The 26396-nt window shown below is 42.5% G+C and overlaps 1 protein-coding gene across 1 annotated transcript in view; it reads right to left on the bottom strand.

Moving 5' to 3' along the window:
* Positions 1-26396, bottom strand: part of SDK1 (sidekick cell adhesion molecule 1) — a 657393-nt gene that overhangs the window by 37920 nt on the left and 593077 nt on the right. The window contains 4 exon segments of the mRNA XM_030578466.1: positions 86-223; positions 1764-1950; positions 3385-3500; positions 25395-25496. Coding sequence (XP_030434326.1) covers positions 86-223; positions 1764-1950; positions 3385-3500; positions 25395-25496 — 543 coding nt within the window.

The following is a 26396-nucleotide window of genomic DNA, read 5'->3' as shown; positions in this document are numbered from 1 at the left end:
AGAATGGGAAGCTGGACAGAGATAAAAGACAAGATGGTGTTTTTCTCCCCTAGCTGAATATATAGGACTTTGGCGGTTTACTTACCCTGGACTGGTGCCAAGGGCTCATACACCACTCGATAACCCTGCAGGACTCCATTTGCTGCTGTCGGCTCTCCCCAAGACACATTGAGTGTCGTGCAAGTGATTTCTGAGAATGCTAGGAAGCTCGGAGCGCTGGGAGCTGAAAGGATGACAAAGACACTCAACTGCAGCAGGAATATTTAACCTGATATACATCTTTTGAAACAGTATTTATTACCCAGTATGAATCTAAAGGAAGTAAGATGAGAACAGGATTTATCGACAGTATCAGGTCTTCCTGTAATCGATTGGAAATTCGAGGTGTTCTAAAGTCAGCAGACACTAAACTGCAAAACTGAAATTAAACAGGACAGGAGGAGGAAATGACAAAGATGTAGAAGGAATGACATAAGAGAACAGTGGAGAGCTTCATTTCCAAATGACTGCATCACCAGGATGGTGTGAATGCCTTTTCTACAACTTTTTGGGGAGTGTAAGACATAGAAATGAGTCAGGGAAAACCATCAAATGTTTAGGGCTTCAGGTCCAAGTGGTTAAGTGGCTGTATGTGAACTGAACACACAAGATATCCAAAGTGCATGTGCAGGTCAGGTCTGTACTCAAGTATACGGTTTGTATGTATGCATGCAAATCCCCAGTTTACGTGCATACATCAGCTTTCACGTTTGGGTCTCAGTCTGACTAGCAGCCAAACTTCTGACATGGAGTTGTTGGCCTGCAAATCTTGTGCACATGGATGGCATTTTCTGTTATCCCAGAGCATAGGGACTGTTACTGTGTGCTGCCTGCTGCAGCCCTTCGCCACTGTATGGTGAAGCAAGGCCAGCCCGGCCCTGAGGGTTTAAATGGTGCATGGTGCCTTGTGTGTGCTCTCTGCACTGGGCTGAATTTCATCCTCAATCCTGTGCAACAATCTTCAGTTTCAGATGGGGATGTAGACTCCTACTGCAGAATATCAGTTTCTTGGCTAGTAATGAGACCCAAAGAAAACCAGAGGGCATTGCACAGTCTTCCCCAGTGATCAAAAAGTGAAGGTGCAGAGGCAAAAAGACATTAAGAAGGAGTCTGCTGTTGGTTCACACTCTCTCACAGAACCTAATAACTTAGGGAACATCCATAGAATGTGTGTCCCCCTGGGATCAGCATCTCCAGCACAGATATTACTTACTGTGGTTGCACATAATGCCAGAGGCCCAAGAAATAATAAAAAGAGCTTGGGTATTGGTCTTGCTTTGAGCAGGGGCATGGACTAAATGACCTTCTGAGATCCCTTCCAACCCTGATATTCTGGGATTCTTCTCCCGCATGGTTTTGTCAGTGTACCTCCATTCTCTTCAACTGAGTTACTTCTAATTTACTCCAGTGGTAAGATCAGAATCAGGTCCATAACCTTTTGTTGGATCAGTTTGTGACAGAGACTCTATTGCTATCCCAGCCTGTTCAACTTCGTATCGCAGCATCAATTCTGAAATCCCTTCCAAAAGGGTTGACTCTAATTTGATCCAAAATATAACCATAATAACAATACAATAGAATAATTTACCCAACAATCAGATCTAAAACACAACCATTCTATAGCTCTGTATTTTGTTTCCTTAGACACACAGAATGAACAGTTATATGATCATAATCTCTAAACAGGTTAAACTGTGGTTTGGAAAAGGAAAATAATCTCATACCAGCCTGGTGTGTCCTGCCCTGCCTGGGGCTGCTTCTTGGTCCATCCCCTGCTGCATTGAAGGCAGATATGCAGATCATGTATTTGGTGTGGCTGGTCAGATTTTTAAGCCGAACTGTTGTCTCTGGGAGGAAAAGGACCTTCACTTTCTCAGTGTCATTCTGGATGTCCATCTCCCAGTAATAAATCTGTTAAAAACAGAGAGATGTTGAAGTCAATCCTGCACTCAGATTCCAGTCTCAATGTGATGCAGGCTGTAAAACAGGTACTCTTGTTTCCCCATGACCAGTAAGATGTTGGCAGTTTTAGTTTTGGATCATTCAGTTATAGGGTATAATAGTATTATTCACTCTTTGCCCAATCCTGAAGTCCTTATTTTATTTTTATTAAGGAAAACTCCCCTTGGGTTCAAAGAGAGTTTCCTGAGAAAGGTCTTTTAAAAATAGAGTACAGACAATGTGACATGGTCTAATGACATTAAATAAGACCTTCCAGAACACAGCAATAAGTGGCCAGGTACCAAACCATTCTCAGGTGTGAGTTGCCCATTGGTTTTGGCATTATATTTTATATGGAGATATATCTATCTCATAGAACTGGAAGGGACCCTGAAGGGTTGTCAAGTCAAGTCAAGTCCAGCCCCCTGCCTTCACTAGCAGGACCAAGCACTGATTTTGCCCCACATCCCTAAGTGGCCCCCTCAAGGACTGAATTCACAACCCTGGGTTTAGCAGGCCAATGCTCAAACCACTGAGCTATCCCTCTCTCCCATGTAATTCTTATCCTGAAGCCATACAATTTAAACTCCAGAGATGAGGATTCCAGTAGGCTACCTCCAGAACCATTGGTAACACTGCTTGTGAATAGGCCTAGAAGTGACAACTATAAAACAGGCCAGGGCATAAAGTCAGGCCAAGCGAAGAGTCTACCTTGGCTCTATAAGCTAAGCTATTAGAACTATCTATACACATACAAGAAGGAAAATACATAAATTGATATATAACATTGCTTGCTACTGCCAAGAAGTAATGCCAGATTATTCTCTCTCACTGGCTCAGCTTTCCTTCACTTGCAGGCCTAGATAAACGGAGAGAGACAGAGCCAGACACTGAACTCAAGCCAACCTCCAGCATTTGTAGGCTTGCCCACCTCCACTCTCAAAGGGTCCTCTCTCATCTGGAGAGAGGAAACAAGATGGTTCTGCCACGTGCCTTGTGTCTCTGCAAACTAAGTGCAATAAATACTATTGTTTAATTTTGTTAAAGTTAAGGAAATGAAATAAAGTCTCTGAAATCTGACATGGCTCATTCTTACAGCTCGGAGAAAGTTATCCATTTCCTAATGGCTCATAACAGCTGTCAGTTCCCACCCTGACTTTTCCTGTGCCTTTGGTATTTGGAACACATACGTTGCCTGTTCCCCCACTCTCTGTATGCACTGAATTTCCACTGAACATTAATACCTCCTTCTCTTTGTCTCTGCCTCGTACTCTCTCCCTCTGGTTTTGGCACATGATGCCATGGTCATTACTGTAGCCTGAGCATTGCTTTAGCCTGGCTCACGCAGCAAAGGTAATTCTGAAGCCATGTAAGATAACAAAAGCAGTAGGAATGAGATATTGCCTTGTAGCCTTGTATGTTCCCATTTTGGCTGTCGACAGGAGGTGGGTCCCAGGTGATCTCTAGCTGGCTCGCAGTAAGGGCGTTTACTTGGATATTCTGTGGGGCCATTGCTGGTGCTAGAGAGACAGAGTGTGTGTTAGATAAGGAAATAAGGAGAATTAATAGTGACAAGCAGAACTAAACTGATATCCAAGTTGCACTTTTCCATTTATGGAGTGACCAGGTTAGTCCCTTTGTTTATGCCACAAGTGAGCTAAGAAACACAATCAGCTTTAAATCCATCTTCCACCCCAGAGAAGTCTCAGACAAACACTTGCAGTGCGTGTGGAATGAGAATCAGTTCTGACTCTTGGAGGTGGTTGTGTTCTCTGTCCCCTACGGAACAGCTGAGTACACTCAGTCCAGCAGGCAGTTCTTTAAGCAGAAAATGGCAGAGAAAAATCTCCTTATTTGTGTTCATCTAAGCTTCAAATGTTCGACGGTGATTTTGCTTTCCTGAATGGCCAATTGGTGAAGATAAACATATAGAGAAGTAGCTCAGGTTTCCCCAATCTTTCTCCTTAGCAAGAATCACCATAATGTCCTGTTTATGCTACTGGAGTTTGCTGCCATGAGGCTCAGAGAACTGGGGCTGCAAACACAAAAAGCAAGAGGAGCGTGGCTAGGGTCTCTAAAATTATCTCCAGAGCCCTTTAGAAACAAACCAATTCAAGTCATATTTTCTGTGCAGTAAATGGATTCTGATACTTTTTAGTTTTGATTTCATTGCATCTTCAAACATAAACACAGACTGGAATTTTGTCTCTTTCTAGCTGAATGTGTAATTTATTCACCTACTTGCCATTTCTCCTTCTTTGCATTGCACCGTACCAGAAAACTAATCTCTCCTCTTTGTGCGCACCTGGGTCACACAATCTTTCCCCTTTGCTGTGATCCAGCGCAGTGGAAGTGGAACATCTTCCCAAGTGACTGGCATGGATGGTCTGTTTTCTAGATCCACTGTCTTAGCCTATGGCAGCTCTTAACAAACAGCACATGTTCTGGTTACAGAAAAAATGTCAAAAACGTGTCCTGTTTGAACTCCCAAAATGGGAAGGAGAGAGCAGGGCATAAAAACAATACCACTCCTCTCTCTTCCTTGTGCATGTGCAGATGGTACTGCAGCCTTTGCCCACAGTGTCTGAGCTCCCTGCCCATTTAAAGATTGCAAACAGATGTGATAAAATATTCACCACCCAAGTAAGATAGCCCTGGTTATCTGTGCCTCTAGAGAGCTCTTTCTTTAGAGAGAATGACCTTCATAAGTTAGACTCTCCCTCTACCCCCATCCCCACCTTCCAGGGTTATAAAATAAAATAGTAATTAATACCCACTCAGCCTGACATCAACTATTTATTTTGTTCTAACTGTGTGGTTTCCATATTATCACTGCCCACCCTGCCGTTAATGGAAATGTTAATAACCAGCGCCAGGTTGTTGTGACAGATGCTTGGGCTCATTATCAGAAATTCTTATTTACCGCTCCATTAAACGACAGAATCGCACAAAAAACCTACAAAAAACAATTCAGTGAAAACTAACTGGAGGAATTTTAACAGCCACATTAATAATCCAGAACATAAATACAGTTAATGTCTTTTGCATGTTCGCCATCGGCAACCCTATTGCAAAATTATTGTTGTACAATTAAAATGTGAAAGGCAAAACTGAGCAGGATCACTATCCTGGTGTTCAGTTAAAACTGTTTGCTTATTGTTATTTTTTAGCCTCTTTTTTCAGTTGGATGTGTCAAATGCACGAGGTGAGAATGGGTGTAAATAAAACAAAAGCTGGGCTTGTTTAGTCAAGCGAACTCATCTAATTGCTGCTCTGCAATCCCACCCCTCTCTTCCAGATTTCACTGGTGATGTGAACATAGCAGCAAGCTCACCTGATGGCTATGTTCAGTTCAACTTCAAGTGTGCTACCTTAGACCTGAAACCCTCAGATGCGGAGGGCTTTATACCACACATCAGAGCACACAACCAAGCGTCTCATACAACAGAAACCCTGCAAATACATCTTTGAGGTCTGGCGTTGACGACATATTGAGGAAAACAGAAATATGCATAACCACAGAGAAAAACAGATCAGTTTTACAATCTCCTTTTGTCCTACGTAGTGACACAACTGGATGTCTTGTACCGACAGAGAGATTGTACTCTGAGGCTGCGTCTATATTAGCATTCTTCTTCAAATTCCCAGTGCTGGGCTAAAACCAGTGCAGCTCTAATGGTGCAAACAACAGCCAGAGAGCTAGCGTACACAGACTCCTGTCATTTTAACCATGTCATATAATTCTTTTCAAAGCATATCTAGACAACACAACGTTTAAAAATGCCAGTGATCATTCCACCCCGACTCTCCTATTTACAGCCCCAGAATCCTGATGTCATGCAAATTATGTTTGATTTGGTGCCATATGAGTCTGTTTCGCTGTCCATCTTTCAAAGTCTGATGCTTCGCTCTCCCTACAAATAAACAGGGACAGCAGAATAGTGCTGCTCATGCCTGATGCTCTGCAGACAGCACATTACATTAAGGGCGAAGTGAGATGTTTTAAAAAAAATGAAACATCCCTAAAACCACTCCTGTTTGAGACCCCAAAACCTTCACTGAATGCATGGGCAGATTTTACCGATACAAGCAAACACATTTTAAAGGTGAGCTGAAAGGCCTTTTACCTTTTAGGAATTCAGTTCAAGATTTCAGGGCTCTGTGTTTTTCATAGCTGCTGGTCTCACTAAACATAAAGCAGAGTGGGAACTGCCTTCCTCACATTGGTTTAGGTGTTAGTGACCTTATCAACTTTATCAGGAGAGACACAGAACCCTGAGGGCCAGAACCCAGCTCTTGGCCAGTAAAAAGCATTTCAATTCCTCTGAAAAATATATTTAGTTGTCATTTCTCAGTCTACGCATGTGTTCTGTTTTGGGATCTCATGTAGCTTTTTGCAAGTGCTTATTTTTTTAACAGGATTTCATTTCACCTTTGAGGCTGCTGCCTTTAAAGACTCACTCAGCAACACAGAAACACAGTAAGGAGTTGAATGAGCAGATTGTATAATTAATTAATACAATAATAATACTAATTATGGATTTGTATGATGCTAACAGAATGACACAAGGATAGCAAATCAACAATACCACATGGAGACACAAAAAGGTGAAAGCTAGAGCCAACATTTACTAATATGGATGCCTAAAGTTTGACATCCACATTTATATTTAGACACTTAAAATGTAAGTGGCCTAATTTTTGGCCCACAGCAAAGTCAATGGGAGCTACAAGTGCCAATCACCTTTAGATAACGTGGTGGTTAAAATACCCAGTGGCCAGGCTACAATAGAGTTTCCTGTACTGTTAGCACTGATGGAATTGCACTGGGCCATTAACATTGATTTTCAGTAATTTTTGGAACACTGGGGAAGCTCCAGACAACTAGAAGAAAGCGAAGGCTGTGCCAGTGCTTAAAAAGGGTAAACAGGACACGCTGGGTAAATAGACTGGTCATCAATCCCGGGGAAAATAACTGAATAGCTAATACAAGACTCAATTAATAAAGAATTAAAGGTGGGTAATATAATTAATGCCAATCAACAGGGGTTTATGGAAAATAGGTCCTGGCAAACTAACTTGATATCTTTTTTGATGAGATTACAATTTGGTTGATAAAGGTAACACTGTTGATGCAATAAGACTCCTGTTTGGCACGTGACTTGGTACTGAATTATATTTTAATAAAAAATAGACTGATATAAAATTAAGATGGCACATATTAAGTGGATTAAAAAGTGGCTGACAGGTCTCAAAATGTAATTGTAAATGGGGAAGCATCGAGCAGGTGTGTTTCCAGTGCTGTCCCACAGGGATCAGTTCTTGACTCTATACTATTTAACATTTTTACCAATAGCCTGTCAGAAAACATTAAATAATGACTAATGAAGTTTGCAAATGACACAAAAATTAGGGGAGCGGTAAATAATTAAGAGGACAGGTCACTGATCCAGAGAGATCTGGATCATTTCGTAAACTGGAAGCAAGCAAACAATATGCGTTTTAATATGGCCAAATGTAAAATTATACATCTAGGAACCAGGAATGTAGGCCATGCTTACAGGATGGGGGACTCCATCTTCGGAAGAAGTGACTCTGAAAAAGACTTGAGAGTCATGGTGGATACTTAGCTCAGCATGAGCTTCTAGTTTGACTCTGTGACCAAAATGTCTAATATGATCCTTGCATAAATAAATGGGGGACTATTGACTAGAAATAGGGAGGTCATATTACCTCTGTATTTAGCACTAGTGCGAATGCTACCGGAATACTGTGTCCAGTTCTGGTGTCCACCATTCAAGAAGGAAGTTGATCAATTGCACAGTGTTCAGAGAAGAGCCATGAGAATGATTATAGGATTGGAAAACATGCCTTGCAATGATTGAGCTCCTTGAGTCTCTCTATTTAGCTTATCAAAGAGGTTAAGGGATGACTTGATCACAGTTTAAAGTACCTACATGAGGAACAACAATTTGATAATCTCTTATATCTAGTAGAAAAAGGTACAACAAGATCCAATGACCAGAAGTTAAAGTCAGAAAAATTAAGACCGGAGATGGGGAGCACTTTGTTTAAAAATAAATAAATAAATATATAAATAAAAGCAATTAACCATTGGAACAATTTACCCAGGGTTGTGGTAGATTCTCCATCAGTGGCAATTTTCAAAAGAAGATTGAACTAGTGCATAGCTTTTAGAAAAACATCCAAACAGCAATTAATTCATAGAACTCCTATAGCCTGTGTTATACAGGATGTCAGACTAGATATATGATCACAGTGGTCCCTTCCGGCTTTACAATCGACTCGAATGATGGGAGAATTACAAAAAAAACAAAACAACCCCCCCCAAAACAAACAAAAACCACCACACCAACATAACAAAACATAACTGCATATGTAGCCCAGCATTACTTCTTGTTAGTGTGGGATGTTACCTTTCAAGGTTGTGTGTGGCATGTGGAACTTCTCACCAATATGATGTTGCAGTTGGCCTTTCATTTCTTTTCTTAGTGACAGTTGCTATGATGTTTTGTAGCACTCCATAGGTTACAAATCCTTGTGATTTATTGTTTAAACATAATAACTTTCTTTATGAAATGCACCCTGCTGCTACTGTTGTGTCTGTGATACTTGTGGGTAGCTGAGAATTTCTCTTTACTGATTTTATTATTGTTTATATAATGTCAATATTATGCTACGCAATTTACAGACAAGTGTAGGACAAAAACCTTGCCCTCAGGAGCTTGCTTTTTAAACAGATAACACTCAGATAAAAGTTAAGGGGAGGGATGCAGTGAAACAAAGATGGACAGCAGCATGCGATTTAGCATGATTCTCTTTGAGTCCACAAGTTTCAAACAATTCTGTGTTTCTATTTTGCTAACACATCTGATCCTTTTTTATCAAGTGAGCATTATTTATTTTTTTCTGTTCTTCAACGAGAGCTTGAAATTAACCTGGATGCTTTTATTCTCCTCTAATCATTATTTGTGTTATGCTAACATCCAGAAGTCAGGATCCCATTGTACTATGAATTGTACAAACATATAATAAAAAGATATCCACTTTCGTAAAGGTTTTACAATATAAGAATGTAGAGAACAGGTGGATTTAAAAAAACCCAGACAAAAATAATGACAAGGAAGTTATGAGATAGAATTGGAAGGGACCTCAGGAGGTCATTTAGTCCAACCCCTTGTTTGAAGCAGGACTAATCCCCAGATTTTTACCCCAGTTCCCCAAATGGCCCCCTCAAGGATTGAACTCAAAACCCTGCATTTAGCAGGCAATGCTGAAATCACTGAGCTATCCTTCCCCCCTAAGAGAGATCAGAATGATAAGCAGTGGTCTCAGCAAACCAGATGCCTAATTATTGTGGAGTTTTTGTCGGCATCACAACAGAGGAAGGTTTTAAGGAGGACAAAGAGACAGCTTTTCAAATGTTGCAGTAGCTCCTCTCATGCATAAGGGGTAGCAGGGGAGACAGCACCAAGATAGTTCTTGGAAAAAATTTTAACTGGGCAATCAGAGCTGGCATCTTTGTGGAATGAAGGTGTGGTATGTCATACTATTTATTGGGTCTCCTCCAGCAACAACTGACACTATCACCATAGCTGTGCAAGTAGGATGATTAGTTAGTTCGTGTTATAGAAACAGTCAGAGATGAAGCAGTTTTTCACGGACAGGATGGGATCCTTTAGAAACATATGTTGAGAATCTAGAGGATGTTCTCCAACTAGTTCTAGCCATTTTGAGGTAGATCACATTTTGGAACTAAATTATGTGGCGATGTCCCTTTAAGTACATAAGTTCAATATTAATTGTATATATGTAATAATATAGACATGCATACACACAGAGTACACATATACTATATCCTTGAATTCTCAAAAATAGTACAATTAACAAATATAGGGTCATTTGACCTAAATAGTACATTATTATTTTCTTATTTGGGAATCAGATTTTGGCTTCAAAAGCTATTGATCTGCCAGGTACTAGCTCAAACAGGGTCATATCACCTTGTGGACTAGGAGAAAGAAATCTCAGCACATGGTATGGCTTCCTCAGACAATCTCTGAGAAGCTTTAACTACTATTAAGAGGAGCTAAAACAGACAGAAATAGCCAGTTACTAGTGGCACATTCTTCAGTGGAGAAACACCATATTGATTTATTTGATAGAGTAGATCAATACTGGGGAAAATGGGAGTCTTTCCTAGTCTATATAAACCCAAGGGAGGATGATTCAACGTAAACTTGGATAACATCTCTCACATCCCCACAATGCTAAACACTTACCTAGAGACTGAGAAAGGCTAGCAGAGTCATACCTTAATAGAAATGATGCACCAACATAGACTCCTAGGCAAGGGTTTGAGGAGGAAGAGAATGTACCCTGGGGAGAAGGGTGTTTGGGACCCTAGAGCATCTGCTGTAGCTTCAGCATCCTGGCCTGTAACCAAGCCAGTCCCCTCCTTTGTATTCTGCACTTGAAGCAAATGCAGAAATATTCTTTGTTCTTCTAATGCACTTTTATAGGACACAGCATGAAAGAAAAGTAAAAGCTGCTCTAAATAATAAGTAAACACAACATCCCCAGCTGTTCCAGTGGTACCAGGAAGCGTTTGAGTTAAAAACCTGTATGTTCTGAGCATGTGTACGGAAAGAGAGAGAGAAACAGAGATTGAGATCATGTTCATTGTACTGTAGATCAAGTTTATATTAGAAAGCTTTTGGATAACAGATGAAACAGGACTAGAAGTGGAATAGCATTCCCACAGCCCCAGACTTAGGGGCAATCATTTCTCAACAAAAATCTAACAAATATGATTAGTTTGTTAAGACCCTTTGTAAAACAGAGGGTGAGTCAAGCAGAGGTAATTTTCTTCCACTTGCTCCTTCCCCTCTCAATCCCTTCCATTTCCATTTAAGGTGGGGCTGCTATGTTCTCTCTCCTGAATGCTCGCTGATCTTTTAAAGCGGGTGTCACACTTTCCACTGAGTCATCTGCAAACACATATATTAAGGGGTCAGTTATTGCCTGGGGGAATCACAAGGCAGTATGATTATAATGCCCGGAGCAAACGCCTGAGTGACTCATATAGTAGGACTGAGCACAAATATCACAAACATTTATATGCATTCTCGCAAGGAACTACTTTCACTCCACAAAGACAGGTGTACCTTTTTCTGCTGCTGCTGAAACATGTGATTCTACTTCCTTAATAAAGAACTAAAAGTGATTATCTCACTGGCCAAAGGGGCTGTCAGTCAAAAGGCTGCATATAGTCCGGACCAAAAGGAATGCTGCCTATGGAACAATCAAACTATCTTCAGACCTGGCACAGAGAAGATGGGAAAGGGATGGAAGGAAAAGAATAAAATATATCTTGTTCTTTTTCTCTTTGTTTTTCTCCTTTGATGTTAGCAGTATGCTTGGGAGGAACACTAACAGTCTTACAAACATTAGGTATCTACAAATGAACAGACAGGGTTAAACCCAAAGGCCAAAATCCACTCTCAGTTGCATCAATGCAAATTAGGATTAACTCCTCTAAAGTCAATGGAGTTAAACCAGTGTGAAACTTGTGTAAATGACAGCACAGTCAGCTCCGCTGACAGCACAATTCAGAATTCAGCCCCAAGGATGTACTGAAGGTTGTTCAAGTATGCAAGAATATATGGCAAAGACACTGCTGGGTGTTTGATATCGTGTGAACATACTAGCCTGATTCTCCTCTCCCTTTCTACACCAGTATAAATTAGGATAACACCATGTGAGAAGGTGCCTTTTCTGATCTGCTTTAAAACAAAGCCTATCCTTGTGGGAGCAGCAAAGAATCCTGTGGCACCTTATAGACTAACAGATGTTTTGGAGCATGAGCTTTCGTGGGTGAATACCCACTTCGTCAGATGCAGGATATATAGATATCCTTGTGGGGGGTCAAAACTCACATCCTTCCCAGGGTCTGACTTTATTAACCAAGAAATTAAAGTTCTGTTCAAGTCTTCCCCTCAGACTTGCCGCCCCCCCAATTCTCCCTGTTCATCCCATATCCTAGTTCCTGTCTTTGTAGAGGGCCACTCCCACTACCTTTATATCTAGATGGGGTAATGAGTTGCCTACATCAGTGAGTCAGCAGCAACCATTTATGAGCAGGATCAACATCTGCTAATAGAGTGGAGTGTTTCATGCAAACAGTGTAAACTTGTTACAGTCCACTCAATGTAGTGTTGTTATAGCCCATTTGGTCCCAGGATATTAGAGAGACAAGGTGAGTGAGGTATTATCTTTTATTGGACCAACTTCTGTTGGTGAAAGACACAAGCTTTCAAACTTACAAAGACCTCTTCTTCAGGTTGAAGAGCATGGTGTAAGCTTGAAAGCTTGTCTCTTTCATCGAGGTTAGTCCAATAAAAGATATTACCTCATATACCTTGTCTCTCTAATATTCTTGCTGAAGACAGTACTGTTGCAATGGTGTTTAACCAGTAGGAGTGAGAGTAGAATCAAGTCCACATACTTTTCACACGCTTATGGGTAAATAAGGGGTGCATATATATTTCTATTAAGGAGAGGCTTTGCCAGATCTTCAAGAGGATAGGTGTCCAAGTATGTTTGGTATCACAGGGATGTGAGAGCTGTTATCCAAATACATATTGTACCATCCATGTGTGGGTCTGTCTGTATCAACAAGAAAAGGATCCCAGCTTCCCCAGTATTGACCTGCTTTACCTTGTAAGCCAATATATGGATTTCTCTACTCAAGAATGTCATTGAAAACAGGTGGTTTTAGCTCCCTCTAGAGACAGTTAGGGTATCTGAGACCCTGTCAGGGAAGTTAGCAAAGCATGAGAATAGCCAGAATTTAAGAATGCAGGAAATGTTCCTAGTAATCAGTGTTGCCAACCCTTGCCATTTTTCTGAGCGTGATGGGAGATAAAGCCGACTCATAGCGCTGTGAGAAGCTCCAGCCTCTTCCTGAAGTTCATCCCTGCTGGAAGCCAGCAGAGTCTCTCTAGTCATCTCTGCTCCTCTTCATTGCAGCTCCTGGCTAGGGAAGGGGCACACAGGAAGGAGCCCCTGGTGCTGCCCCCCACAGACCTGAAATGGGAGAGGGGACCCTGAAGCAGCCCCCTGGCCTGGGGTGTGTGTGTGTGTGTGTATGTGAAGAAACCCAGGAGGGGCAATGGTGAGGACGGCCGGGAGGCTGAACTGAGAGGGGCTGAACTGATGGGGTGACTGGGAAAGGTCTGAAATGAGGAGATGGGAGTAATGGAGTGGGAGGGGTTGAACTGATAGGATGCAGCTGAACTGAGGGAGAGGCTGGGGGGACAGAGCTGATGGTGGGGGACTGAAGAGCGGAATCAATTGCTGGGTAGGGGATAGGTAGATGTAGGGGCGAGAGCTCCTACAACAGAGACCAAAATCACTTTATCTAATGTATTTGGGAGCATGTCAACACTAATTGTCAGACACACATGCACTGGGGATGGGCAGGAGGAGCTCACAAATCAGAAGACTCAAAAATACAACATATATATTGTTTAAATCTCATGGATTTTGGGGGGTCCAAAATCATGATTTTCAATTTCTTGCAGATGGCAATACTGAATGCTATATCTTTCAATTAACTGACTGTTAATTACAGATCCAAGCTTCAGAATCCATCCTGTCCTTGATCCTTGAAAATTTCATTTGCTAGGGATTAGTACAACTCAAAGTGTCACTAGAGGGAGCTAAAACAGCTACAATCTTTACATGTAATCTTTTCTCCTATCAAAATTAAAGGGAAAGTAGAATACATGTGCACCATTCAGTCAGAGCAGAATATGCATTTTAAAATAATACCTTTCTCTTCTTTTCCCTTCATCTTCCTGAATGAAAGGCTCCCTCCTTCACCTCATCATCCCAGACACACTTGCTTAGGAGGCCTAGGGCTACAGGATAAAACTAACAAACCAAAGCAAGTATAAAATGAAGTATAAAACCATACATTAAATACTAAAGAGTGTTGGTATAAAAACCAACTCCTGCTGGAGTAGAAGAGAAACCTTAGAAACCCCCTGACTTTCCTCAGTTTCCTCTTACCCCCTTAGTACCTTATGTCATGAGAGCTGTCTCCCGGACTAAGGAAAATGGATGTGGTTCCTATCACATCAGTCAGCACCACTTCAGTATCTCAGACATTAAAGATGAAAAATACTGTTACGTCAGCCAGTTTATATTTCTGCCATAGCCGGACTGTTCCCTACACACAGTCACCTGTAGAACGACTTGTAGAGGAACACAATGAAACAACCATTGTGATGCAGAGACCCATTGGTGCCAACGGACAATGGGTTCACTGTTCTTTACAAGCAACTCCTGCCTCAAACCTGACAAACTCACTATCCCAATACATTACTTTCATGGTATTTATCAATGAAACATAGTGTGAACTGACTGGTCAACCACACAACTCATTTGGAACTAGAAGAACACAATTAGGCAGCAGAGAAAAAAAAAAGCAAATACTGTACATTTAACCCAGTGTTGTATTGTAAACTACTAAAAAATAAAGAGAAAGTTTAAAAAAAGATTTGACAAGGTAAGTAAACTGTTTCTGTGTCTGTTTCACTTAATTTAAGATGGTTAAAAGCTGCATTTTTCTTCTGCATAGTAAAGTTTCAAAGCTGTATTAGGCTGTGTTCAGCTGTAAATGTTTGAAAGGACCATAGTGTTTTGTTCACCATTACAAACAACCTCCATTCCCAAGGCGTTTGTAACTCTGAAGGTTTATTGAAATTATGCCTTATGGGCTTGGGGTAAAAGTTAGTCTCATTGATGACCCATTCAAGTGGGAGGGATATGTCATCTCTCCCTGATCAGCAGATGAGGTAATTAATGCAAGGTTCAGATGTCTACCTTTGTTCCATCCTAGAACAGTACATGGAAAACCATCAAAGACAGCTGCAAACAATTGACAGGACTTGAAAGTAAAAAGAAACATTATGACAGGGGATTGCCCTGTCCGTGAATAAAGGTAAAAGATCCACTCAACGTGTCACAGGGTGGAAAAAGACACTGCATTCTTTCACTGCGGAGACATCTTGTTGAGAAGGGGTATTTCATGAATGACTGGATCCTAGTTCCTGAGAAGCAAGCCAGCTCTGCAACAGGCTGAACTCAGAAGGGGAAAACCTACTTCATTAGATGGGAAAGGTAACCGTGTAGGCCTTAGTCCGTGTTTTATGATTTTGTTTTACATTATAATCATTTGTTTCCATCATTCTCTCTTGTCTGTAGTGGAATCTCTATTCTTTCTTAAATCAACTTTCTTTTGTTTCACTATAAGTGCTCACAAGTCCTGTTTGTGATACAGGAGTGATGATTTACAGTAAAACCAGTAAACTGAGGACACTGTTCCTTTGGGGGCAGAGGATCTAGGATTTCTGTGAGGAGCTAGTGTCAGGAGCTGGATATCACAGGGGAATGATCTAAGGGGAGTCAGGGACATAGAATCATAGAACTAGATGAGACCTCAAGAGGTCATCTAGTTCAATCCCCTGCACTCATGGCAGGACTCGGTATTATCGAGATCATTCCTGACCGGTGTTTGTCTAACATGCTCTTAAAAATTTTAACCTGCAAGGCAAAGACAGGGCTGGCATAGGCTGGTGGTATTGGGGAGCTAACACCCAGCTATCACAGGCAAGACTCCCTCTTGCTAGAGGCAGGGGGTAACAAGATGACACATAGCCTTGGGTACCCCAAGACCCAAAGGCAATGCCTGGGAGGGTCAATAGGGCCACATGCCCCCTCCAGATGCCTGGTGGGGGTGGGCACAGTCAGCAGGGGACCACAACGGCAAAAGGGGCAGAATGTGGGGCCACTGACAGCTCCTCTGGTGGGGCTGTACTGCCCTGCCCCTGCCCCCAGCCCTTCTACCCAGCTGCATCTCCTGGAGTCTGCAGCCCTGCCGAAGGACAGGGCTGGGGGCGGTACCAGTACAGCTGTGCCAAAGAAGCTGCTCCTTTGGGGCCACCAGGTGGGCCTGCGTTCTGCTCTTTTCGCTTCTGCGGTTCCCAGGAGAGCCCTGCAGTTCTGTTTAGCACTGAACTGAACCGCAGAGCTCTCCTGGGAACCACAGTGATGAATGGAGCAGAACGTGGGCAGGGGGCAGGGAGGAGTCATGTGCTGGTGTCACATGTCCCCCTTCAGCTGGTATCCCCCTTTGTGTCCTCCCATGAGTTGCCCATGCCAAGAACTGCTACACTCTTCCCCACCACCCACTGTGGGCTACGTCTACAGCAGTCTCATTTCCTGACACCTTAGGAATAAAGGGCCAAACCAGAGTCTCAAATATGGTGCTATTAACAGAGTATTGGGCTGTCCACAGGCACCTTTTGGTTTCTAGACTGGAGAAAGAGTATTGACTTTTCGTCCTGAACACTCGAAATGACTACATTATTCAGTGACACTGTGTGCTATACAGTTCTTTGTTCTCACAGACAAACATAGTATGTTATCTAGCAATAAGTGGGTGACTAGCCACCTTCATGGCTTTGGAAAGCATCGTTATGGTTTGGTTCTGAAGCCCTTCATGTTCAACATAATGGTAATGCACAGTATCTTCTAACAGCATTTCTCCATTTAAGCCAAAGAAGAAAACTTGAGTTTGCAAGACACTGGGTCTGATGAGCAGAGGAAGATTGCCACAGTAAGTTTTGCAGGATCTGGTGTCAGGTGCTCGGGGATGCCCACAGAAAGTGTGGTTTGACAATGCGGCTGACTGGACAGGATGCTGTGTGAAGACGGCGGAAAGCGGAGGAAGTTTGCTGGCCAATGATTCTTGTGTTGTGGGTTCTATTTACAGGGACGCTGCTGGTGGGGATGTGGTAGGAGTTGTAACCACTCCAAAATTTGCCTTAATCCCCCTGCATTCCGTAGCAGGGTGAAGGCAGAGTAGAGAGAGCAGTGGAGCAGCAGTGGAGAAGTAAGTCTGGGCAGGCATGCCCAAGAGCAGCCCCTGGACTATGACCCCACCCGCCAAGGCACGCCATCCAGGGCTGGTAGAGGACCCAGGGCTCTCTACACCTGCTGCTCCCTGGACCCCGGTAAGAGTCACCTCAGCAGGGGGTACACAGCTCTGCGGCTGACAGAGCCCTCAGAGTCCAGGAAAGCAACTGTAGAGAGCCCCGGAAACTGAGGGCTCTGCCAGCCCCAGAACTGGGTCTGCCTGCCAAGGCGACTCTGCCTGGCTTTGGCTTCTGGCCTCTGATGGGGCCATGGGGCGGGACCTCGGGGGTGGGGGAGGAGGAGCAGGGGCTGGAGCCCATGGAGAGAAACAGGCATCATGGTGAGGGGGATTAAGGCCCATCCCAGTTCCCACACAGGGAACTGGCTGGTGCTGCCTTGACTATTCATTGTGACGTGACCTTATGGTACTTTGCACTGAGAGAATGTAGGTACATGTTTAAGTCAGAATGACTACCTAGTCTGCATGGAAACTCCATCCTCACAGCAAATGAAACTACTCCTCACCTTGATCCTGCTGGCCCCTCAAATTGTTAAGGCTGCAGCTGAGTTCTATTTCATTCTATGTAGGTTCTTATGCCACTCTCCTTACCACTGTGGAAGCAGGGAAAGAAAGAGAGGGTTTAAGTGCAGCCATTTAAGTGTCAAAGATAGAGCAACTGTTCTGTTAAGTCTTAGCCTAATATCGCAAGACCTGTAGAAGCAGGGCTCACGTCAGGAGCGAGTGGAAAACAGCAGAATAGTCACTATGACCTAGCCTTGAGATAACGATGTTTGAGAAGAGAAAGTGAAAAATACTGGGATACCAAATAGCCTAAATAAAATGCAGATGCTTTTAATTAATGGATGTCACACAGAGGTATAAATGCTTGTGTGATTTGGCTTGTACTTTGGAGAAACTGAGGCAGAGATGCTCTCTGTCAGCTGTGTTCTTCCCTTGCAATTGCATGTCCTGAATAAAGCTGTCTCTGATTTTGTTGCTTCCAACCTGAGAGTGGAGTTTGTTTCTTTCACATCATAGTATCTGAGCACTTTCCAGAAGTGAGTTCAGCTGTCTGACTAACATCTGTTAAGCGTTGTTTGTTCTCTCCTCTTCTCCCCAGAGGGAGAAGCTCAGTAGAATGTACTGGTTTGGTTGAGTGTGTATGTAGGCAGGAGGTGGATTGTTGTTTTTAATATATCTATACCTGTTGCTATGTGTTTATGCTAGCAAATGCCAGGTTAAAGAAAAGTAGTGAGGTTTGTGATTGTCTTTAGTTCTTGCGAGAGATCCCATTATAAGTCTGATTTTACACACTCCACCCTACACTCAAATTTCAAAAACCCACAAATATTTCAAAACTTTGTTAGATACTAAAAATCATGGACTGAATAGAGACACTGGATTTATGACATATTACAACAATTTGTAACCCACTAACAACCACACACATCCTCAGCTGCTTCGCCCTCCTTTCCTTTCCTCCCTATGATTGAAGGGGTGTTAAAAAGCCACTTCACCTTGAATAGTCCCTTGAAACATGTGTTAATCACTGATGCTAAACAATCGGTTCCACCTTGTATCTAGCAGCCACGCTCCCAGACCTGAAGAAGAGCTCTGTGTAGCTCGAAAACTTGTCTCTCTCACCAACAAAAGTTGGTCCAATAAATGATATTACCTCGCCCACCTTGTCTCTGTAATATCCTAAGACTAACAAGGCTACCACACTACATAAAAAAAAGTCATATCAGTCTCAAAATTAGTAGGGAAGATCAGGAGCTAAGGTAGACTCTCTCCAAAATTAGAAGTGAATCAGATTTTGGCTCATTTAGAATTCAGCAGCCAAATATGGTTCATTTGAGGCTGCAGGACTGCAATAACGCTAATGTGACTGGAGGAGTTTGGGGTCCAGATGGGGAAAGACTAAACTCTGCATTTTCTGGGTGTTGGAGTTTTTTCACTATAACATTCTTGCACTCAACTGAATATTTGTGCTTGCTATGGCCATATAATTTCAGTTGGTTGCTAATTCAAATTTTCATGAGAAAAATCAAGGTCTTTTTACTTTCAATCCCTGATAAATGGCTGAGAATGCCTTCAGTTCAGTGCCTGACAATGGCTGGGATGCTGAAATCTGAAAGCAAAAACAACAATATTCCCCTGTGCCTAGGTTCACAGCAGTCACACTGGAGGAAAAGTGAGATGGCAGGACCATAGGGAGTTGAGGTATGCAAGAGAAACATCACAGGACCTTGCTCACTTATCCCAGGATGAGTGTATGCAAGCAGAGCAGGACAGGAGAGTGAGAGGAAACAAAGCTGATTGCAACGTTAACCCTTGAGCCAAGCACAGTCAAATTCTAAAGCTATCTCAGCTTGAATATGAGTTATAAGCCAAAGGCAGAGATGGTTTTGTTACAACCCCAACCTTATCTGTGCAATATATGGCCCATTTTTTTTAATAGTGTTTGTTCATGGTTTTTTTTAAGGGAAATTAATTACTTTGTTTTCAGTGAGTGAGTCTTGCTACTTTTCTCATTAAAGCCATGTCCACCAGCACATTTCCTACCATTGTTTATTACTGTATTACTGTAGGACATAGGGACCATAGCCATGGACCAGGAACCCACTGTGGTAGGCCCTGGACAAACACAGAACAGAGAGACCTAGTGCAGATGCAGCTTTACTGGGCACAAATAGTTTCACCACAGCATCCTCTGTCCCTGCACTTAGTTCCTATCAGGGCAACCCAACAGTATGAATGCTGTCAGCTGGTTTACACTAGTGCTCCCACAATTGCTTGCAATGGTGGCAGTTTTTCTGACAAACGCTAGTGTAGCTACACTCTATGTCTTCAGCTGGTCATTGCTGAGAGCTGCCAGGGGACTGTCAGGTTTGTAAGAGGTAAGTTAATTGTCCAGGCAAGTGTTGCATGGCAAAGTATGGTACAATGGGACATAAGTAAATGATAACAGGGGAAAAGACGGTAAGCTCTGTTGATCGAAAAATGCTTATCCCTCTAGCTCGGACACTAACACCTTTCCTGCATCGCAACATGATAGAAGGAGGCAATTAAGCCAGAGCTAAACAAGAAACTGCTGCACTGTATAAGCATTTTGTTGTACCCAGGGCTGCTTATGACTGATATTAACAGCTTCATGAGCTGTTAATGAGGTGCTCAGTCAGCTGCTTTTACTTGCAGCCTGAAAATATAGCAAATGATTTCAGTAAGCCTCTGCATTCTTGATGGGGAATTAAAGATGTCAGATAAAACTATCAAAACTATGTCTCAATCCTGACATGATTTTTCAATGCATTGTTTTAAAATTCCTTTTTCTGTATGGTAGAATAACATGCTTTGACAGCATTATGACTCCTGGTTCCTTCCTTTCTATCTTAACAATGGATTGAAGTCCCCAGCAACCTGCAGGGATATCTTTTCGACACATTGACATTAGGACACTTCTTCCAGGGACTTGCACTGGCCTGGTTAGATTCTTCCTTTCCATTATAACATCTACAGAGCTCAGTTTGGGTGTTTAACAAATAAACCTCTTTGACTGATCTCCTACAAAGAGCGTGAGATCCTAAAATTACCTCTAACAGAGTAGCTTGAGTGGGTGACGGTAGTAGGAAAAAGAGATAAGCCTTGTCTTGATTAGTACAATTCATATCCATAATTCACCATCAATGCATCTTCAGTGTAGTGGTGAAAACTCTAACACAGGCAAGGCTCAGGTGTTTACATCAACTTTACAGGGTCCAAAGAGATGCTGTGCACTATCCGCACCAGTGTTATCACAAGTGAAGCTGTATCAATGGTGAATTAGAGGTCTCATCTGGGCTTACTGCAAGCAAACCCAAAGTGATGCCCATGCACAGAATGAGACTATGGAAGCATAAAAAAAAGTCACAGAAGCTGACAGGATCATCAGAGAAATGCTGGTACAAGGCAATACCATTGGCTGGTCACACAGAGGGCTATGCCATTTGGATATAAGAGCCATTATTTTATTGGCATCTTGTAAGGCACAAGAGGCTGGAGAAAGGTATGTGACTGGAAACCCCAATCAAGATAGAACACTCTCCTTCACTCCATTTTCTCTTTCCACCATCCTGTTTTTCCTTTCTTTTTCTGCCTCTCTTTCACTTCGTTCTTTCAAGCAGCAATGCCAGGGAAACTAGCTAGCAATCCTTAACTCTGAAACCCAGTACAGAGCTTCACAAACCAGACTGTTAGTTAGTTTCAGATGCACTGCTGCTGTTGCTAGGCCCCTATGCAAAACAGAGTGGCATAGCGTGGGTGGGTAAAGGAGTCAGCTGAAACCTCTCCCTGCTCCAGAAGCTGAGGGAAAGATTTAATGTCTCTGCTGGAGAACAGCACCCCCTACTGTGTAATGGCAATGTCCCAGTACCACTGTGCACCATGAAGGCTCTGCAGCCCCTTCAGATTTAAACAGAAAATCAACATCTTACATACTCCTTATTCCCCTCCTCGCCCAAAGAAGCCTTTTACTCATGTCCATCTCTGAGTCCTTGGCTGCGTCTTTTTGCTTCCTATGCCGAGTCTGCTGTCAGAGCTCATTATTAAAAAAATTAAAAAGAAAAAAATCAGATGCATCAGCTCCCGTGAAGCATGAAGGTCGTCAATGTCACCATCAGTTATAATGACACACGTCACTTTCCCCTTCCCCTTCCCACAAGTGCCTTCATCACCTGTTTAAAAGGAAAGTATTTCTTGGCATATTTCACCCTTTCCTCCCCACAAACATCCCTCCAGCAGCAGCTGCTAGAAAAAATTAAAAATTCCATTATATTTCATCCAGGGCAGCTCTGTTCGATGAGAGGAAGCACCAGTGTGTGCATGCTTGTTAGCAAAGGATTTGTACTGCTGCCTTCCATTTTATTCACCTCCCTAAATTAGGGGAAGCATGACTACCCTAAATCTGTGATTTCTATTCAAGTATTATGCACATATTTGAAGCTTCCTAAACTCCAGATCCCACCCCACAAGCAGGTAACGACAACAGGCCAATGCTCCTGGCATAGAAGCGGCTATAAAGGAATCTTTATTTCATTCAAGCAGAACACCACCTCTGGTAGCAGCTGTATTTAGGACCAAGATTAATATCAGTACCTAGGCTCTCACTGAACATTCACTGGCTTTCCAACAAAGCTGGAGCCCTGACAGCTGAACTGTTAAATGAATTAACAAGGAGAGAAGGGGGCCTGCCGAAGGGGCTGTGACTCCCTTTCTAATTTCTGTAAGTAGCAGCTTTCCATTTTTCTGTCATTTGTGAGGAGCTGCATATGGTTCCCTAATGAGCAGGGCAGAGCTGTGGCTAGATCTAAAAGGCACCATTAGACCATTACAAGCATCTTCTAGTCCATCGAGAAGAGGAATCTGCTGGTTGGTGTGCTTGTCCCCTAGGAAAAAGCTGCTTGCATCTACCCTACTATTTCACTTTTCAAGTCAGGAGACAGAGTGTCACCAGTACTGCCCAGTCTTGTCAACAATCATGTAACTCTCACAGAAATATTGTCATCTTCCTTCTTGCCCTGAACACCAAGAGCATCACAATGGGTACCCAATGGCTAGGACCCTGGCCTGTGAGGAGATGGGTGTTGGGTAACGTTGATTAGTAGTGGTGGTGTAGGAGTCTGGTGTGCTGGGCATTCCTTCTTGTCTTGTTATAGTTGTATTGTTACTGGGTTGTTTGATTTGATCTGGGGTAACCCACCGATCTCTATTTATTAGGGCATTTAAAAAAAAAATGTTCAAGCATGCTCCGAGTACTGAAAAGCTGTATTATTGTAATACATAAAATCCAAACATATAGGAATAATTCAAATCTAAGAGAGGGAAGGGACAGATCTGCAGGTAAGTTGGTTCCATCATATGTAGAGGGTAAAAATTAAGGATAAATACTTAACGCAGACTGTTTGAATGGCACATCAATGAGTGTGTAGAGGTAATTTGGTGCTGACTGTGCTCCATGCTACACAAGACATAAAGATGAAGACAATGCCAGAAAATCTTAACTTTCTGAGAATAGTGGATTCTAAATTTAGAAATGACATATTCCCCCCAAATATATACCTTACATCTTTCTCTATATGGCACCTTCCTTCCAGAAGAGCGGTATAAACTACAAAAGGACTCACTTTACCCACCACATACTGCAATCTGTGGGGTGGAATGCAGCAGCCATTTAACAGCACTCATCAATAGACTATCTGGGGTACACTGAACTGGTGTCGGTCTCCTTTTGTCTATGTGTGCACCACTGGTGATGGTATGATAATCATTATCTTTTAGGGGATTAGTGAGCTCCCACCCCCCGTGTTGGTAACCCTCACTTTTTATTGTGTCATCTTTTTAAAATGGGTCTCCAAAGCCAAAACCAAATCAAAGACCCATCTCTTCCTGCTTAGTTGCCTTTGCTACTGCAGCTAGGAAGCCCTAAGAAATGCCAGTAAAACAAAACAATTTACATTTATACAGCACCTCTCATCCTAAAGGATTCCAAAATCACTTCAAAAACTTAAAACAACATACAAACTATATAGAGGGAACACATCACTCCCTAAAGAAAAGCTGCCACCTCTGGGTTGAACCATGACAGCCACTTAACACTGCACTGTAACATCACACAACAGGTCGGAAAATCTGCAGGAAGATCCTCAATTCACAATTTCCACAGCATGGATCTGTATTGTCCCTAATTAGAGTAAACTCCACAAGGCCTAACAAACCCAGCGAACTGTGCTGCAGCTTGAGAAACCCCAGCCGTGGCTACATATGAAAGAAGGCCCTCCAGGTGCTTTGCTGTATTCATGAGCTCTTCATCCCCCTGCCACCCATGTGGGCTGCTAAGAGCAATATGTGATTGAGGGCTTTAAAGACATGTAGCAGCCTCCTTTTGTTCCCCTTTTGGTGTATTTCTGTGTGCGTGTATAAACACCTTGCAGAGATGAGCTATTAGTTATGAAAGGAAAATTGTTTTGAAGCCAGACATACTTGGCTCCATTTGGAGCTTCCTTTGCCATCTTTTGCAGGAAGAAGTCAGAACTCCAGCAAAATAACTAACTATCTCAACTATGTAAGTATCTCCAACTGGAACTGGAGAGCAGGGCCACCTCTGATTAATTGATGAAGTTTTATATAACAGTGAACATTACAACTATGTCTGAAATAAAAAAGATTGAACAGAGTTAATCATTTTTTTCTTAGTTCACAGAAATCTAGTATTTAATGTAACAATAAAAAAGCCATCTCTAGAGTTCCAACTCAAACCTTTAAATCTTAGATTTAAGAAAAAGAGTAAAAGTGAAATCAGATTGGTTCATATAGCTGATTGGGCAAGAGACCAAGTGGTGGAGGAATCCCATCTTACCTGAGCCTCTAATGGGAGAAGTTGCTATGGCAAATGGTACAGAAGTAATAGCTGAGGAAGCTCACAGCTACCCCAGTACCAGCCTCTTCCAGCTAGAGTCACTTGTAAAGAATGAAATAGTGACATGGGCTGTGGGGGAAGATGACAGTTACTCCAGTCCCATCCTCTCCCAGCAAGAATTACTGTGCGAGACAGGGTCCCTGCTTCATGAAGCATTCAAATGGTAAGTATTTGGTTATGAACACTGTAATGACTTGTGCCTCTTGACTCTCAGCCCTTTAGGATAGGGACTGTAAATTGATTGGCAAGTTGCACTTTGTAAAGCACAGTGCACATTTCTGTACTAGATCCATACAAAGTAATGCAAAGGTGCATGGCAAGACAGATAACAAGGTGCTGAGGGAGGGTTTGCAGCTGGTTAGATTAGAGGCAGAGGTAAAGAGTCTTCATTGTCTTGTGGGTGACTGGGAACTTCAGCTCCAGAGCTACCACTAAGCTGGAGACAATCCCTTCCATGGATTCAACTATTCAAGGTATGTTTGTGGGGGTGCATGCACAGAAAACATTGCCATGCAAGAGGGCTGTAAAATAAAAAAGGATCTACTTCCAATGTCTCTGTTTTATGACCCCCTTCCTTTCCCTTGTAGTTTTCCTAATCTCCACTTTTTACTTCTTTATATTGAGTCACCCTCTCCTCACACTTCCAGTTTCCCTTTCCCAGCTAATTTGGTAGAGATGTTAATCTTTTGGAAATTGCTCAAAGCATTTGTTCTCTTCTTTCTTCACGAGGCATTTTACTTTATTCTGGGTATTGCAGACGTGTTGGCTTCTGAACAGCATATGACTATGGCACTCCAGTCCCAACCTCTGCCAGCAGGTGGTGCTGCAGAAAATTGTGTAGGAATCATCGCTATCTGGGGAATCTCTCAAATACCCCAGATCCTGTTTCAACCACCTGGAAAAGTGTGAAAAACTCAGGTGCTATTTAAATCAATTCATTTTCCATTTGCTTACCTGCTTCACCAACAAACACTTCCACAGGTGCACTGGTAGGGCTCTCCCCAATGATGTTATATGCTGTTATTACAACTTCATATCTCTTGTATTTCTTCAGCTCTGGAAATTTAAATCACCAGATTAAAAAAATGGGCACTTTTAACATCCCGCTTAAAACTCCCTCATCTCTTTATACCCAGAATTCTGTCTCTCACTTGATGCAGTGCTAGACTGTTAGAAACAGTAAGACACTGAAAAGTTAGTATTTACCTGGCTAGATCCATCTCTAATTCACACATCATCATCATTGTACTTACATAAATATGAAAGGCGCCACATCTGCCCCAAGAAAGGACCTGACTTTCCTATTGCTTCTTCATTTTGCTGCTTCCATAAAAGGGATAATAGCTGGTGGGTGATTAGAGGGAGTGGGGGGAACATTGCGGGGCTATTCCACAGCTGCCATTACTCAGGGGGAAGCATGTGCATGGAGTGGACTCTGCACTGTGCACCAAAAGTTCAAGATCTGGACTCATCCTGATGTCTGCTGGTGGGAGATGTCATAGCTGCAGGCCTTCCCCCAGCCTCAAAGAGTTTCACCTTGGGAACAATCAACAGCAGCATCATTACTGTTTGCAGCTGCTGAAGCGGGGTGCAGAGGGAGACTAATGGACAGAATTTGTAGTCCTATTCAAAGAGCTGCACAGAATTCTTTTTCTGGCAGCAATCACAGTTTGAACATTGAAATCTCCTTCCTTTCTAAGATCAGCTTCTTCTATGCTCCATTTGGCCACTGGGCAAACATTTCTCAGCTGACCCATAGGAAATACACTAACAGCTGGGGAAAGAGTGACAGCAGGGAGAAAAGAAGCTAGCAAAAACCATGCCATTAGGGTAATTAATAGACAAGGGATAGACAAGAGGCAGACTAGAATCATGTAAATACCCTCACAGAGGGCTGGCTGCAGCTGCCCAGAGTTTCAGGATTTGCATCTGAAAATGAAATAACCTACTCTACAG

Source organism: Gopherus evgoodei, chromosome 10 (assembly GCF_007399415.2).
Source record: "Gopherus evgoodei ecotype Sinaloan lineage chromosome 10, rGopEvg1_v1.p, whole genome shotgun sequence".
In the NCBI taxonomy this organism is placed as follows: Eukaryota; Metazoa; Chordata; order Testudines; family Testudinidae; genus Gopherus; species Gopherus evgoodei.
This window is presented reverse-complemented; position numbering and strand designations above follow the sequence as displayed.